Source organism: Phaethon lepturus, unplaced genomic scaffold (genome assembly GCF_000687285.1).
Source record: "Phaethon lepturus isolate BGI_N335 unplaced genomic scaffold, ASM68728v1 scaffold8476, whole genome shotgun sequence".
Classification (NCBI taxonomy): domain Eukaryota; kingdom Metazoa; phylum Chordata; class Aves; order Phaethontiformes; family Phaethontidae; genus Phaethon; species Phaethon lepturus.
The window spans coordinates 9,517-26,890 of record NW_010546967.1 but is presented as its reverse complement, the minus strand read 5'-3'; the positions used below and the strand labels follow the sequence as shown (position 1 = coordinate 26,890).

The window sequence follows — 17,374 nt, the reverse complement described above, 5'->3', positions numbered from 1 at the left end:
CACACCGTATTTATCAAAATAAAAGACATTTATGAAAAAAAACGAAACAGCATTTAGGATAGAGCTGTAGGGGAGTCGGCGGCCCTGCATGGGTGGCTCTGTGCACCTCTGCACCTACCAAAGGGGAAAGTTGTAGGACCCCCCGGGCGAGACAAGCGGGGTGTCCCAGAGATGGAGGCAGTGCCGCAAGGAGGAGGGTGGCATGCTGCCACGAGGTACCTGGCAGTGGGGGCTCAGGGGCCACACCATAAGCTCAAATTATTCTTCAGCGGAAAGGGGCATGAGAGGACTGTGTCTCCTGCTGCTCCAGTTCCTGCTTTGGTCCCTCACTGCACACTCAGGGACCCTACGGCTCCCGGCGCGGCACCGCTGCAGGAGGGGTCCCAAGCAGCAGGACAGCCCGTCAGGAGGGCTGTGCTCAGATGTGCTGTCCGTTTTCTGGTCTGGTTGGGTGAGTGGAAGGGCCTGATCTCTCAGGGGCTTGCTAAGCCCCTCTGAATCCCTGCTGGAATTAGTGAGGAGTCCTGCAAATCTGAGGACAGAATACAGCTGCCAGCATGGGAGCAACAAGCAACAGATTCATAAATCCAGGTGGAATCAGTCAAATGCAAATATACATTTGTATCTAAAAATAATATATCCACCTCCTTTTTAGAGCTGGAACATGCTTTTAATGTTTTCCATGCACAGAGGAACCGTTTTCCTGCCAACAAACTGGAAACAGGCCATGTTCTCCTTTTCTTCTATCAGATACCAGGCTTTCCCAGGACATTTGGGACTGAGTCAGTACTTCATGACCTGACCTGCTGCCACTGGGCTGCAGTATGATGACTACCTCACAGGAGTAGGAAGAGAGGCTTTTATCTGTCTGCCCCAGGGTTTTGTGTCCCATCTGCCACCTCGGTCATGATGGGGCAGAGGTGGGGTAACTCCTCGTACCCGTATCCAAAGCAGCCCCTGTAGATGCTCTCCTCTTCTCCCACTTTAGTTAGCAAAGGTGGAACTGGGTAAGTCAGGGCTTTCCTTGTCAAATAGGAAATTTGACAAGTCATCTGCTGAATGACTGAAGATGTTTGTCAATTTGGCTTGGTTTGAAAACCAGCTTTGGAAAAGAAAAGAAAAGAAAAGAAAAGAAAAGAAAAGAAAAGAAAAGAAAAGAAAAGAAAAGAAAAGAAAAGAAAAGAAAAGAAAAGAAAAGAAAAGAAAAGAAAAGAAAAGAAAAGAAAAGAAAAGAAAAGAAAAGAAAAGAAAAGAAAAGAAAAGAAAAGAAAAGAAAAGAAAAGAAAAGAAAAGAAAAGAAAAGAAAAGAAAAGAAAAGAAAAGAAAAGAAAAGAAAAGAAAAGAAAAGAAAAGAAAAGAAAAGAAAAGAAAAGAAAAGAAAAGAAAAGAAAAGAAAAGAAAAGAAAAGAAAAGAAAAGAAAAGAAAAGAAAAGAAAAGAAAAGAAAAGAAAAGAAAAGAAAAGAAAAGAAAAGAAAAATCACTGGAAAGCATTTGAGAATCAAAATGCTCCTTTTTTCTGTGGAAAAATATTTTCACTTAAAACCGAGCTAGCTTGTGTTGGTAAAGGGATGGAAAACATAAGTGACCCAACAAAAAACATAGTGTGCTGGATCAATTTTTACTTTAAAAAATAAATTCTACAGACTTTGCTTGAAAAATAATATGCACATATATGCTGTCTCCCTGGTAGGATGTATCTGACAGGTAAAAGACATATAAGGAGAGTATTTACAGGTTCATAGCTCTGCTTCTTCAATGTCTTCATTTCTTTGAAGGATTAGCACTCCCTGTCACTGAGTGGTATATTGGAAAGACACTTCCATTTCTCTACAAGCTCTGTGGGTTTTCCCTTCCTAAGCCCTGTTGACTCATACCTGATTTAGGACTCAGTCATCGCATTGACAAATAAGGTCCTTTATAAAATGGAACATTATGAAAATAACTCATGGGTATCACCATGTTGCTTTCTGAACAGCAATAAATGCCTTTTCTCTGTGTTTCTTCAAATTGTACACAAAATAAAATATGTGAAGTGCAACAGCTTAACAGCTCCAGTCTCTGCGTACACAGTGAGATTTTGCTGTTGCAGGCACCAGTCTTTTAAAATGCCTTTGAGACAAAGGGTGTCATTTATTGTGCGCTAAACTGTGAATCTTTATCACGTACCAGGGAGGAACTATTTGCTATAACTTCAGAAAGACTCTCTGTATTTATTTTGTATGCTGATTTAAACAGCAAGATCCCACCCAGATTGAAGGTACTGTACCATTCAAGTTACACATTGCTAATAGAGCCAAGTATGTTTCTGTCTACTTTAGGATTATAAAATTTAACTCAGCATCTTTGAGATATTAGAAAAAGCTTTTATCCATGGGTGTAGCTGTAGCTGTTTAAATAGGGAAATAGTCATACTACTAAGTATCCATCTTGAAAAATGAACTTTTTTTTGTATGAACCGCCTCACCTGTTCAAAGATGCTGCAATTCTTCATGATTCTTCAATGATTTTCCAAGTTTTTATGTAAGAAATGCATCTAATTGACACATGGTTCAAAACCTGATGCTGTTTGCTGATGCTGTCAGTCATTGTAAGTAGCTGACTATCTGAATAGCTTAGCAGTGAGGAAGAAACATATGGATTCTAGTTTTTATCTTACATCACTAGCAGAAAAAAACCCTATCAATCACAAAAAAATGTCCACGCAATCTGCCTGGAAACTGTGATGCCAAACAAGAATAAAGGACATGGATGGGATTGCTTGTTTGTCTAAGGTGGCCGGATACCCTAGAGTCATCGCTGCAAATTATCACTACTCCAAACTGGCAGGAAGGCTGGGGATTAGCATTAATGCCACTATCCTGCTTTGCTGTGCGTGCACTATGGATCACCCTGCTAGTGCAGGGATACAAGCACATTATTTTCATCAGAACTGTAAGAATAACAACAGAGAATAATAAATATATGAGGGAGAAACATGATAACAGCAAGTATGCTAAGAATATGAAGTTTAATTGGTAGATAAGCTATAAAATTGACTGCCTACAAGATGACTTTGTTGCATTTTAGTTGATGTTTTTTGCCGATGAGCACAAGATGAAACTTTAAAATTGAGGAACTTCTAGGCCACACTCTTGTGGTTATAGCATTGATTCTTCTTTCAGCATGAGATCCACTGAATAATTTCTCTTTTTCTCACCCCTTAGTGAGAACAAAAATGACAAAAACTTTTCTCCAGAAGGGAAATATTTATCAGAACCCAACTCATAAGTCTTCTTTTTTTTTTGTCTCCTCCTCAGCCCTTCCATACTGCAGAAAATCAGCTGAACGAGACACATAATTTGAACAGAAATGCATATGGATATATGGACTTATGTGTGGGGTCTTATAAGAGAAAGGTAGAAGGAAATGTTTCTGGGGAAGAATATCCTATCAGGGGCATTCTGATGAGCGACCAGGAATGAAGAGGGCCTCAAAGGTGTAAGAAGTATGGGACAAAGATTGAATATGCTCAAGTTACTCCCTTTTCCCTTGTATTTTTCTGGCCTCCAAAATGTTTCAGATCTATCACAAGAGTTTCTGCACAATTCTGAGGCCACTTCTCTTATTCCTGCCTGCTGGCAGCATTGTCCAGAGTGGGCTGTGCATTGGGGGAGGATTGCTGGTGCTGCCTCTTTGATATCAGCTAAGAAGGAAAGGCTAATGCAGAAAAGAGCTGGGGAAGTATTCCCCAACCCTTATGGAAAGCCGGACATTTGGAAATTGAATTTATGGATGAGAGAAGAAAGAGAAAAGAAAAGGAACTGGAGCTGTGAGCTCTGATAAAGTAAAAGGCAGAGCTTTGTGTGCGGAGGGGGACACAGTCTTACGCTGCCCCGTGCAACTCTATGTTTTGCAACAGCGAGTGCCTCTTGTTTCATCACTTTCAGAAAAAATAAATAAGTTTGAAGAGAAGATAGCACAAGAAATAGGGAAATTAATATATGTCAGGAAACACACATGCAATCCTTCATCTGATCACTCTCCAACAGCTAGAGGGTTATTGTATTATTAAAAAGTACTAGTGCGTTAACAAAATAAAGCCCTGGTGGTAGAAAGTGAGTAAATATTAGTAATTTATTCAACTTTCTCAGCACCAAATTCACAGTTAAGTCATTCCTAATGACTTAAATATGTGCTTGTGAAATGTAATGTTGCCCCATTAAACTTGCTTTTTTGCTTCGGGGGAAGGTACAACTTTATGCCTAGCTGTAAAGTGTGGTTTCACATCTTTGAGGTTTTCATTGCCTTGCTTGCAATAAAGCTTAAACACCAGAGACGTGCAGGAAAATATGAAACAAGGTAAGCATTTAATACAAGTCTTGGAAACCTTTAGGTTTTAATGGCTTTGCCATTTATTATTTATATTGCATGGTGGGTGCACACTTTGCCAAGTAATACATAACCAGGCAGCTTCTCAGACTATGGCTTCAAAATGGAAAGAGATGAAAGAACATCAATATCGCTGTGTTTCAATTTAGCAGTAATGTTCAGGTTTGAGATTATTTTAGTTCTTCCTTTATACTCCAGAATGAAAATAGTTTGTTATTAGATCTCTTAAACCATCAGTGTGATAGTATGTTCTTCTGAGGATAAGGTCAAATAAAAGGAGGCTTTACGGCACAGATGTAGTGTATCGGTCTGGAAATGATGGCAAGAAAGGGAGTGCTTCGTAGTGGCTCTTTTGATATCAGTTTATTATGATTCTCTGCAGCTTAGGTGAGACCATTTTCCCTTTTTACATTAACCTGTAACTCAATGGTCTTCTGGGGAGGAATGAGTGTATTTGCACAACTTCATTTTTGCTTTTGCAATAGGGGGTTTATGCTGTTTGGCAAACAAGAACGAAGTGTCACTTCCAGGCAATGTGTAATCTGGATGTCCTGACGACAGCTGAAGCTCAGTCTGTCTCAAGGAGTGTTTTATTTTCCTTCTGAATTTTTATTACCTTCCATTTCTTTCTTGTTGGCAGTTCCACTGTCTTTCTTGCTCTGACCCGTGGAGCTGTCTTCTCCTCCTCAGCATCCTGCCTCCACATCTGAGCATGTGCTGACTTTCATCTTGTTCTCTCTAAGGAACTTCAATTCTACCACTGATCTTCGATCCCACCAAGTTCAAGATCCTTCTTCCCATCTGCTGCTGACCTTCAAAATCTCATTTGTGCTGATAGCTAAGCTGTTTGCATTTGTTCCTTCTCAAACTCCCCTCCCTCTTGCCATGCCTCACGCCTGCCCAGCTTTTCTCTTTGCTTCTTGCTGTACATCTCTGTGCTCAAAGCCATCGCCTGGTTCTCATCAGCCGATTTTCCTTTTGCTCCTCCCTCAGCTCCTCAACAGCTATTCCCTTCAAAGAAGCTGTTGCTTCTTCATATTGCTCGTCATCTCCACATATTCTCCCTTGCTGTTACACCATCCTCTGCAGTTTTTTCCCCTGCATCTGTCTTTTCATACTGATTTTGAAAATGGTTTGGAGCAGCACAGTGCACCGTACGCTTACAGTGCCCTGTGGATTGTCAGTAATTGGACTGTTCACCCAGGGTCGTTGGATGCCCTCCTGATGGGATGCCCAAGGTATTTTCAGATTGCATTGAGGATGGTGAAGTGCTGGAAGTGTTTGACCCCTAGGAACAAATAAGTCTGCTCTTGGCTGATAAAATCAGAAGGAAAATATTGGGCCTGACCTCCCACACCATCATATCACAGAATCACAGAATCACAGAAACACTAGGTTGGAAAGGACCTTCAAGATCATCAAGTCCAACCATTAATCCAGCGCCACCATGTCCCCTAAACCATGTCCTGAAGTGCCACATCTACATGTTTTTTGAACACTTCCAGAGATGGCGACTCCACCACCTCCCTGGGCAGCCTGTTCCAATGCCTGACCACCCTCTCAGTGAAGAAATTTTTCCTAATATCCAATCTAAACCTACCCTGGCACAACTTGAGGCCATTTCCTCTCGTCCTATCGCTGGTTACTTGGGAGAAGAGACCAACACCCACCTCACTACAGCCTCCTTTCAGGTAGTTGTAGAGAGCGATAAGGTCTCCCCTCAGCCTCCTCTTCTCCAGACTAAACAACCCCAGTTCCCTCAGCCGATTCTTGTAAGACTTGTGCTCCAGGCCCCTCACCAGCTTCGTTGCCCTTCTCTGGACACGTTCCAGCACCTCAACGATCTTCTTGGAGTGAGGGGCCCAAAACTGAACACAGGATTCGAGGTGCGGCCTCACCAGTGCCGAGTACAGGGGCACAATCACTTCCCTACTCCTGCTGGCCACACTATTCCTGAGACAGGCCAGGACGCTGTTGGCCTTCTTGGCCACCTGGGCACACTGCTGGCTCATGTTCAGCCGGCTGTCAACCAGCACCCCCAGGTCCCTTTCTGCCGGGCTGCTCTCATCCAGAAGCATTTTACATTTCTGTGTGCCTAAATATCATCATTTACTTTTAATGATCTAAGCAAAATAAGCAGTTTATATACTGAAAAGTAGCTTCTTGAAAGTGGATTTGCTCCTTTTTGCTGTGTGTTTCTAAAGCTTTGGACTTTTACTCTCTTGATTTCGCTATGTTTTGGTTTTCTTTACTACTGGAACAGTTTGAAAAATGACAGCAATTTTTAATTGTGGATAACACTAAAACCTTTAATCTGAAAATTTTGGGTTTGATTAATTAAGTGTAAATTTGAGGTCTTTCATGCACTTCACAGAGGTCTTCTGGCTGCAAGGTGAGCCTAGAAGACCCACAGTGAAGACTTTCAGCTCCTTCCCCGCCTTTATTGCAGTCCCTTGCCAAACCTGGGACTAGAGATAACCCTGAAGCTGTGTAGAGGTGGTGGCTATAAAGGGATGGTATGGATTTTATGTAGCAGATGTACTGTGAAGGGCACCAGCGCCAAACCCTCAGAATGATGATGAGTTACGATACACTTGACCTGCCAAAAGTGCAGATGGGCTGGGCTGACAGAGGGTGCGTGTCTGAATCTCACTGCTGCGTAAACAGAGAGCGGGTTTTGAGTTAGTGATACCAGGCGATGTTAGTTGCTGGAGCTGACAGGCTAAAATCAAGAGATACTTGAAAAAATGAAAATGCAGAAGAAAGTCAGTCATGTGTTGGAGCAGGCAGTGATTATACCTCCATCACCCAAGTACAAGTACTCTTTGGGTGATCAAGGACCAGTTCTCACGCTCGGTGCAGAGATTAATCTGATTTCTTGGCTAAGCATAGCCACCTTTACAACAGACTGGATAATATTGACCTAAAAATGTTGTCAGAAGGTTTCATTACAGCAAAGCCCTTCATCCTGTTATGTGTTAGTACTATAAATGGCCACGCATAGAATCATAGAATCATTAAGGTTGGAAAAGACCTTTAAGATCAAGTCCAGCCATCAACCCAACACCACCAAGCCCACTAAACCATGTCCTGAAGTGCCATGTCTACATATTTTTCAAACACCTCCAGTGGTGATGACTCCACCACTCCCCTGGGCAGCTTATTCCAATGCTTGACCACTCTTTCAGTAAAGAAATTTTTCCTAATAGCCAATCTAAACCTCCCCTGGTGCAACTTGAGGCCATTTTGTCTCGTCCTATCACTAGTTACTTGGGAGAAGAGACCAACACCCACCTTGCTACAGTCTCCTTTCAGACAGTTGCAGAGAGCAATAAGGTCTCCCCTCATGTAAACATATGTACTATTAATAGGACTCTCTGTATTTAACAGATCAGTTAGTTACAGATAAGAGGGCACAACTTCTTATGCAATCAAGAAAAGTCCATTTTATGTTGGTGATAATTTTTTCTCAAGATTATAAAGCTCTTTGCAAAAATAATGTTATAGGCGACAAGCTGTGGTGTTTATCTGTTAAGCTCTAGAACAGTCTTAATGCTATTAAAAATTGTGTCACAAATTATAGTGCTTGATCAAGTGACTGGACTGGAAGGGGTGATCTTGCAGTGGAATATGGATTTTCTTGCTGCTAGTGTAAGATTTTCATGTGTCCAGGTGCATTCTAGGTAATCCACATGTTGCAAAAACACACAGCATGCAACAGAAAAAGATTGGTAGAGAAGAATCAGAGGCAGGAAGGATACCAAGACGAAGGAGGAAGATTATAGATCTAATTTTACCCTAGTATACATAACCCACGTTGCTAGTGGATCGCAGGGGTTTTTACAAGTAATCCTTGAAAGTATGGTGGTTAGAAGCACTTTTAATATTATATTAGTATTTCAGTAGCAGTCACCAGCTCTGTTGTGCTGAAAATTGCACATGGGATCTCATGCCCCAGGAGCAGCTGCATTATGGGTTATGCTGCATTTCTCTGCTTATGAAGCTTGGAGTGAATGAACAGATTTTTTTCTGAAAGCTGTCCTCATCCTAAAATCGCAGTGATGAGGCAGATGAAGGGTGCACGGTACAGCAGACAAAAAAGTCAACCACATGAGACTGCCTTTGGGCTATTTCAAAGCCATGCCCATAGTGGCTCCCACTGATACAAGGAATCACTGCATGAGTTCAGGAGAGCATTAATTCTGAAGCCGAGATAGGCTGTACACAACTCTGTGTCTTTGTAGAGGGCTATAGCAAATCTGTAATTTTAAAAATTATCCCTGTATATCTTTCTATAAAGTTTGGAATCCAAGCCTCCAGGATGCAATGTTGGTTTTAGTCTGGGAATGAGGTATTTCTGATTTTTTTTTTTTCCTCATTTGAACACTGTAGCTACAGCAACCACTTTCCAGGTTCAACTCAGGCTTCCATTCCATTCTATTTAAATAGTTGCTTGGATAATTAATACTTAAAGAGACATAGGACACTAGAGTCATTCTCGCAAATACAGAATAATAGATAGACTTTCTCCTGAACAGTTTCCTAATGAATAGATGCAAGGGACAACAGGCGCATGAAAAAGCAGAGGAGTATAATGTGCATCTTCTGGCAGTGTATTAAATGATGTGACAAATGGAAGTAAACTTTCCCTTTCTGATAATTAAGAAAGGTGCCTAGAAAGGGAAAGTCTAATCCTTCCTACTGCTTTATATCTCTGATGAGAGGAAAGGCAGGAAAACTCCTTCCAGCCACCCATTCCTAAAGTGCCACCCAACCTCAGGCACTAACTTAGGTACCTTGAGGGACAAGTCTCTAAACTCTCCCCATAGCCAGGAAGAGACATAGCCCTCTGGGAAGCCTGACCTCATGCTCTGAACACCCTGTGAAGGAGCTTCTCTCCATCCATCCACCCCATAAGGGGTGACCAGCCCCCTGACTAGGTACCCAAAGGTAGGCAGTGCACACATCCCCTGGGGCTCCAGCCCAATCCAACAAAAATCCAACAAAAGTTAGGATTTAATTCCAATTAAATTAGTGTAAATAAAACTGTTGTGATTTGAGCAGGGCTTGGCAAAACAACAGGAGGGACATGGATTTGTATGTCATATACGCAGGATTTTACCCCTTCATTTGATTTTGGGATTAGCTGGGTTTTCAGCTATGGGGAACTGCTCCAAGACTTGGAAAATCCAAGTGAAACCCCCTCTCTTTCACCACGATTACAAATCCAAAAAGGCACCAGATAAAAAGCAAGTGCTTCCTTCTTGCAGGCTTGCTGCTTGGAGAAATAAGAAATGGCGTCAACAGCTCACTTCTCGGAGGAGGAGATGGCAGAGCTACGAGAGGCTTTCGGCAAAGTCGGTGAGTACAGCAAACAGGAACGACGCTGCAGAAGTGTGAAGCAAGCTCTTTTCTCATGCGTTGACCAGCTGTGAGGAAATGGAGCTTACTCCAGCGCTGGCCTGCTGTGTCACAAAACCCACAGAAAGTCTTTTTCCTGCCACTGCAGACCTTGTGGATGAAACCACGGCAGCATGCTGCGGAGCAACGGCCTCTTACCGGGGAGGGGTGGGGGCAATGAGCAGCAGAGTTTATGAAATAACCTCAAAAGCTGTACAGAAAGCCATGTTGGAAATACTCTGAAGAGTTTTCCTAAGAATATTGTTTGTTCCTGACGAATTATTTGGAAGGCAAAAAATTTGTATTTTAATGTAAATTGAGTACTCCCTCTGGGGGGGAAGAGTCTGGAGAGGACAAATGTGCAAATGGCTACAAAATTTGTAATCCCTTTACTATGACCTTTCAAGCCCCATATATTTTTAAAGTGTGTGTTTCCTTTGCAAGCTTTTAAAGGTCTCATCTGATTTGTCTCCTTTAAAGTCATGCAGACCCATCACTGCCTACCCAAATTCTAAGAAAAGGTCCTTGTGCTTCTCACAGCTCGCTTAACTTTTATTAGCAGAACTGTCAGCCTCACTGGATTAAGTGTTAATCAGTTGACCTTGCGTCTTCAGGTGAGGGTTCTTTGATTTCTGAGCACACAGTAGTCCAGGCTGGCAATCCTGAACGTCTGGTCACCGCGTGTGCCCCGTACACCCAATGCACCGACAAGGCAAACGCTGGAAGGAAGCTCTCGTTCCTCTCACAGACATTTCCTTCTCCCAGTCCAGATCCTTTTGTTGTACGACTTCAGAAATGGATAGGATGCTCTTTGCAATCTCTATTAGTCCGTGCTGGTGATGCTGAGAGCTGAGTGCCTTTTTGCAGCGTGCAACAAGTGACTCACATTGCAACTTACCACGGAGGAAATCGCCACAGGCTGCTTTGAAATCACCTCAGCCTCTGGGCTGGGGAAAACGAGTCTGCGGAACAAGAAACACACAGATATATAAAAAACAAATATAAATATATAACCATATGTAACTATATATATAAAACTATGTACATAACCATAGTGTTTTAACAGAACCTCTCCACCTAATAGATTCAGTTTCCTTTTTTATCTGTGGAGATTTTCACAAACTGGTGGAGAAGAAAGGACTATTTAACCTGTACTGGTGATCTTCTCATAAAATCCTACCCCAGATCTTGCAACAGGCTCAGCAGGACTATCCGTATTAGCACCATCACAGAGAAACACCCAAGTTTTTATTTTAAGGATGACCATATGCAGTTCCAAGTCTCTAAACTCATGACTTCTGATGGTACTAGATGCAGAAAACAGGCCAAAATCACAAGTTATATCTATGAATATCTGCATGTGTAAGGTGTAACTCTGTATTGCATCAACTTAATTTTCTTTAGATATTCCCTCTATAAATCACGTTTGTCTATATGTAAACCTTGGAAAATCAATTATATCCATCTACACTCACATCACTGAGTTTTTGTTTGTTAAATGGTGATTGTAATTTTTTCTTGTGTGTGAATGACAGCACATTGGTTAAAAATAATTGAAATTCAGGATGCCAAATCTTTATATATAATGTACCCTTCCCCAGGTAAAATAAGAACAACAGCCTTTGTGTGCATAAAATTTCACTGGGCTGATGTGGAATCTAAATGTTGGTTTTAATCTTTGCAGACATCAGTGGGAACGGCTTCATCCACACCAATGATTTAACAGACGTGTTGAAGGCAGCCAACCTACCTCTCCCAGGTTATAAAGCCAGAGAACTCATTCAGAATTTGACAACCACAGGGGATGGCAGGATCAGTTTTGATGAATTTATTTCTGTAAGTAAGATGTTATTTATTTCAGTAAGGTGCCAGGCGGGATACTCAAGGTGGTCCCCAGGGCACAGCAGAGGCACAAGCACATGGTCTCATGGGCACCTGGTTAATCCAAGGAGTCCCCTTGCTGGAAAAGACGAGAGCAGGAGGTAACCAAACTAGAAATCCTGCAATTAACTGGGACAAGTTACACGAATGCAGCTGCCTATTGAATAGACTTAATATCTTTCAGTTTGGTTGATGCAGCAGGATGAAGTTTTTCAATTATAAGTTGCAGAAAGATTACGTTCTGGCTAGATGGTTATGAAAAATTTCAGCAGATTGAAACTGAAAATTTTATGGGACATTTTTTCTATTAAAAAAGCTGCTTCTTTCTCTGGTCTGAACTGGGACAAAACCAAATGCTGAAATAGTGGAATTTCCCTTTGGATGGAGAAACAGAGTTTTACTTGTCCTTTCTTCAAACCAAAACTGTTAAAGGCTCTCCTCCTGCACATTTTAGCTCTGTGGTTTCATACCACATACATTTCTGTTACTTAGCTGGTCTTTGTTCGCTGCTTTGAAAACATAAAAGCTATGTATGATCCTGTTCTACCACAGCAGATAGATAGATACACAGATTTTACACAGAAACCCACTACATAATCTGCAAGCTGTCCTTCCCCATGTATGAAGCAGAGAGGGTGTGTCTCCTGGTCCAAGAGCGCAATGTTTTAGCTTGATTTAATTTGCCGAAATTTTAAAATTGTCTCTCGTTCTTGAAAGATTTTCCAAAACCTGAAGAGTGACGATGTTGCTAAGTCATTCCGAAAACAAATCAACAAAAAGGAGGGGATCTGTGCTATCGGTGGGACGTCTGAGCAGTCCAGTGCTGGCACACAACACTCTTACTCAGGTAGGTACAGCTGTCCTACCTGGATAGCAACGAGGAACAAGTCTGCCCCTGGAGATCATCTGCACCTTATCTCGGTGCAAACCCAGACGCTCTGGCCTTCGGTGGCTGTTCAGGCGAGGCTGGTGCAAGGCAAAGAGTTGTGAAGGTGACAAAGCACCAGTCTTCGTCAAAAATATCATGAGCCGGTTTACTGCGGTGGACAGAGCTGTGGTTACAGGACGAAGCTCCAGCTGGATTAGCTTCCCTTACCTTAAGTACATTGCACTCTGGTGGAGAACAGCCTCCCGGCACAGCAGCAGCCCCACAAAGCCTGGCCCGTTGCTGTCCCTGCTCACTGGTGAGGCAAGGCATGGGTTCTCCGCTGTTGCTAATCCATTTCCTTGCACATTTCACCAGTAGTCTGGTACTCTGTCAACTCACCTGTAACCAAATGGTTCCTGACCTTTTTCTAAAGAGGGCACGACCCCATCAGGGCTCTTCTCCCAGCCTGTTTCTCCAAGCTGAAGGTTTGGGACAGCCATGGTTGCTTCTGCTGCTCCACTCTGAAGGAGCTCCACAGGGAGGAGGTCCCACCCTTGGCTGTCTTCTCCAGGAACAAGGGTGGGGAACTGTCTCTCTCCAGGGAGGGGAGAGCGGAGGATGCTTCCAAGGTCTCCACCCACCTCAGCACAGAGGACACCTTCTCTGAGCTACTGGGGGTGGTGTGACCTGCTGCTGGTACAGGACAGCTACGTTACAGCCCCATTGGACTATAGGGAACATTTGTCCATTACCCTCTGAATGCTCCTTGTCAGAGTCCAGTCCTGGTCAGGCTATTCTAGATATTCCACATGTGGAGGGTGTAATGTACAATACAGAATTCACTTATTTGAACTTAATTGAAGTTACATGGGATTTTGATTTAGCAGAGTGATACAACAACACATTCAAATTATGGTGCAAATCCAAATTACTTAGCAGGGCACAGCAATTGCAGCATACGGTTGAATCATGTGAACTTCATTACCAGTCTCTATAATACGCCTGCCCTCATGACACCAGGAAACCTTAGTCAGTGAGAAGGAGTATGGAAGGAGTATTAACCCGCTCAAGCCCATTGTTGTCTTTAGCTCATTTGCTTGTCTCCTCAGAGCCTTCTTCGCTGTAGGGGTTTGTTGATCAGTCACACTGGTGGGAGAGTCTTCTCCCTGAGGAGTTCTGCCTTTGTAAGAAAAATGATTGTAGAGGCATTGCACAGCAAACTGATGAATTTGATGTTGTGTCCACAGAGGAAGAAAAGTATGCCTTTGTCAACTGGATTAACAAAGCCCTTGAGAAGGACCCTGACTGTAAACATGTGGTGCCTATGAATCCAGAAACAGATGACCTCTTCCAGGCGGTCGGTGATGGCATAGTGCTTTGGTAAATAATACCTATCTTTCTCATAAATGGGAACCTTGAGTCTGCAGAAACTCACATTTCTGCTTAAATGGAAGCTGCTGACTTTACATGAAGCTCATGAATCTTTGTAGATTCAGGGCCTTAATAATGCTAGGTTTTTTCCTTCTTTTATCTTAAAAAATATAAAGCTGCTTGCATGTTAAATGAGAGCATTTCCTTGCCTCTGGACCCTTGCAATAGGATGAAGTCAGTGAAATTTGAGGAGTTACTCGGTTTTATTTTTATCCAAGGACTTTTGAGGGTTCACACGAAGCAGCAGAAGATAGTGAGTGCATTCACAGAAATTTTCTGCACAATAAACTTCTTGCACAGCTTCACCTTGTGACATTCTTGGCCTCACACCTGTAGTACAATCTGCATGTGGCCCAAAAGAATTGCTTGATTATTGAGTGTGTGCCTGTGTGTATGTGTAAAAACAGAGGCTGACTATCTATATTTGTTCAGTAACTCTCCAGCTCTTTGACTTGTCCTACAGCATAGTGTATTGGGTTTGCCATTTGACAAATGCTATATCTGTCCTTTGTGCACACATAGCTAGTAGTGTATTTATTGTTGTTTTTTCTTTTATTTTCAGTAAGATGATCAACTTTTCAGTGCCAGATACCATTGATGAGAGAACAATCAACAAAAAGAAACTCACGCCCTTCACAATACAGGTACTAAAATACAATGAGATTCTTTGCCTTTCACCTTCAGATGCTTTGATACAGTCACTTAGAGGAAAGGCTGGTGATACCATGGTCCTGCCCAACACAGTCAGGCAAAGTTGTTTGTGGCAAAGTGAGATGCTCAGATCCATGTCATAAAAACATAAAGACTTATATTTCTGTTTCTTTCCAAACATACGAGCAATCTGACTAAACAAATTGTGTTTGTATTTGCACTTAACACAATGTATAATGTTTATCAGTTCAAAGCTTTAAATACCTTTGTGGTAGATGCCATACAAATGCAAGAGCAACCAGATAATACAGTGACCAATTCCAGCTGGAATAGCTCTCAAGAAGGTTGAACCTCACATCCAAGGTCACACAGGCATGGCCATGGACTTGAATTTACAACTACTGTGCTGCAATCTGATGTCCTTACCAAAATATTAACTGTGGTCCAGGAAGTACCATGGTGTGCAACATGACTGAAGTGGGACCATAGCCTTTGCCTGCCTTTTACAATCCATGTTATTTCGTCTTGACTGCAAAATCCCTTCTTTATTTCTATTACATGCACATATATATGATTTAAAAATTGGACAAAAAAATCTAATTTTCACCTATTTAAAGTTTATTGCGTTTCTCACACAGCAGTATGTAGGGAGATCTTTTTATATGAGCAGCATCTATGTATCTGGGTACAGAATATAAATAGATATATGGAATAGGTATGAACCTAACTCAGTTTAGCCCCCAGCTACTCCGATTTGATGGAACATTAGCGAGGCTCAAGTAAGCTCAGAAGCCATTAAATTGGATTTTTATGCTGTATACCACATTTTTCAGTTCTAATCATTTTGGTCAGCAGCATAGCTTAGTGATGCAGCTCAGATCAATCCGTGTCACACATAGATATGATTTGATCAATATAGCTTCCACTTTAATGTAACCCTTTTACAGCTGTCTGGTGGAGAAAAGGTAATTAATGTGAAATGCTCCAATTTTTCTATCTTATGAGAATTTACACTATGTCTCTCTCTGCATTTTGTATCTAATCAAATCTCTCTGTCATGCCAGCAGTGATGAAATTCATGTGAAAAATTGTGAATCTGTGTGCTAAATTATATTTTCCAGGCTTCTTTGCCTGCTTTACTTGGCCTCTGTTTACCAAGCCACTTTTTTGAATAGTGCAGTTCTGTGGGTCAGATTTTCTTATACCCTTTGTTTTAAAAATGGGAAGGAAGTGGCGAAGGAACATAACGTTCCTGAAACATCACTTTCATTCTGGCCCTTACTGTGAATAACAGAATCCCTCTGCTTCCACTGAACACTCGCAAACCAGGACTCCATACTCCAAAGTTCAAAAAGAAAATATCCAGGCTTGACCAGTTCTGGCCTTGGCTAAACTGCAAGGTTAAAAACTCAACAGGTTTATTCATATTAATTCCTATGACCATGTGCTTTTTGTATACATTGCCAGATAGCAACTTTTTTGTGTCTTAGGTGTTAGAGCTTTTTCATAGTGGTTAGGGAGAGCCCAGCCTGGAATATCTGCCAGTTGGACGGGGTTGTAGCTCCCGCATTCCTTCATGTATGCCAGACTGAGTGGAGGAGAGCTTGGCCCGTGCTGAAGCTAAGTCTGCACTTGAACATGTGCTTGTGCATTAGCTATAGGGAGAGCCTGGCTTTGATAACCCGGATTGAGCCAGGATGTCACTGTGAGTGCTGACGTATGCTCTGAGCTCCATTGCCTTGTGATGTGGTGTCTTTCACCTTTGCCAAAGAGCTCCTTTCTGTCTTTGTATTGGGACACAGAATTTACCTGTAATCCCAGGAGGTTCTGCATTCCCCTGCTCCCTGTGGCCAGACATGTATCCTGGACTGCATAGCAAGAAGCATGGCCAGCAAGTCGAGGGACGGGATTCTGCCCCTCTACTCCACTCTGAGCAGACCCTATCTGGAGTCCTGCACCCAGCTCTGGAGCCCTCAGCACAGGAAAGACCTGTCCAAACAAATGGACCTGTTGAAGCGGGTCCAGAGTAGGGCCACAAAAATGATCCGAGGGATGGAACACCTCTCCTATGAGGACAAGCTGAGAGAGTTGGGGTTGTTCAGCCTGGAGAAGAGAAGGCTCCAGGGAGACCTTATTGCAGCCTTCCAGTACTTCCAGTAAGAAAGATGCGGACAGACTTTTTAGCAGGACCAGTTGCAACAGGACAAGGCGTAATGGTTTTAAACTACAAGAGGGTAGATTTAGACTAGATAGAAGGAAGAAATTTTTCTCAATGATGGTGGTGAACCACTGGCACAGGTTGCCCAGAGAGGTGGGAGATGCCTCATCCCTGGAAACATTCAAGGTCAGGTTGGACGGGGCTCTGAGCAACCTGACCTAGTTGAAGATGTCCCTTCTTCTTGCAGGGGAGTTGGACTAGATGACCTTTAAAGGTCCCTTCCAACCCAAGCTATTTGAAGATTCTACGGTTCTACAATTCTACGATTCTATGATTATATTTACGTAAATGCATTCACAGTGAAGCTGCTCACAGATTTCACTAGTTTTCGCTGTGCTCTCCCATATCCTCAACTCTCCAGTTACTGCTTTATTTGGAAGTTCTCTTGTTTCCCTAGGAAAATCTGAACCTGGCCCTGAACTCTGCTTCAGCCATAGGGTGCCATGTTGTTAACATTGGAGCTGAAGACTTAAAAGAAGGGAAACCTTACCTGGTTTTGGGTCTTTTATGGCAAGTCATCAAAATTGGACTCTTTGCTGATATAGAGATCAGCAGG

The 17,374-nt window shown here is 42.4% G+C and overlaps 1 protein-coding gene across 1 annotated transcript in view; it reads left to right on the top strand.

The window, feature by feature from the left end:
- Positions 1-9,622: 9,622 nt before the first annotated feature.
- Positions 9,623-17,374, top strand: part of LOC104622640 (plastin-2) — a gene marked incomplete at its 3' end in the record, with an annotated part of 17,223 nt that continues 9,471 nt past the window's right edge. The window contains exons 1-6 of the mRNA XM_010289485.1: positions 9,623-9,730; positions 11,454-11,605; positions 12,368-12,497; positions 13,766-13,898; positions 14,512-14,593; positions 17,216-17,374. The exon at positions 17,216-17,374 is cut by the window's right edge and continues 4 nt beyond it. Of these exons, the coding sequence (XP_010287787.1) occupies positions 9,664-9,730; positions 11,454-11,605; positions 12,368-12,497; positions 13,766-13,898; positions 14,512-14,593; positions 17,216-17,374 (723 nt within the window). The remainder of the gene's footprint in view (positions 9,731-11,453; positions 11,606-12,367; positions 12,498-13,765; positions 13,899-14,511; positions 14,594-17,215) is intronic.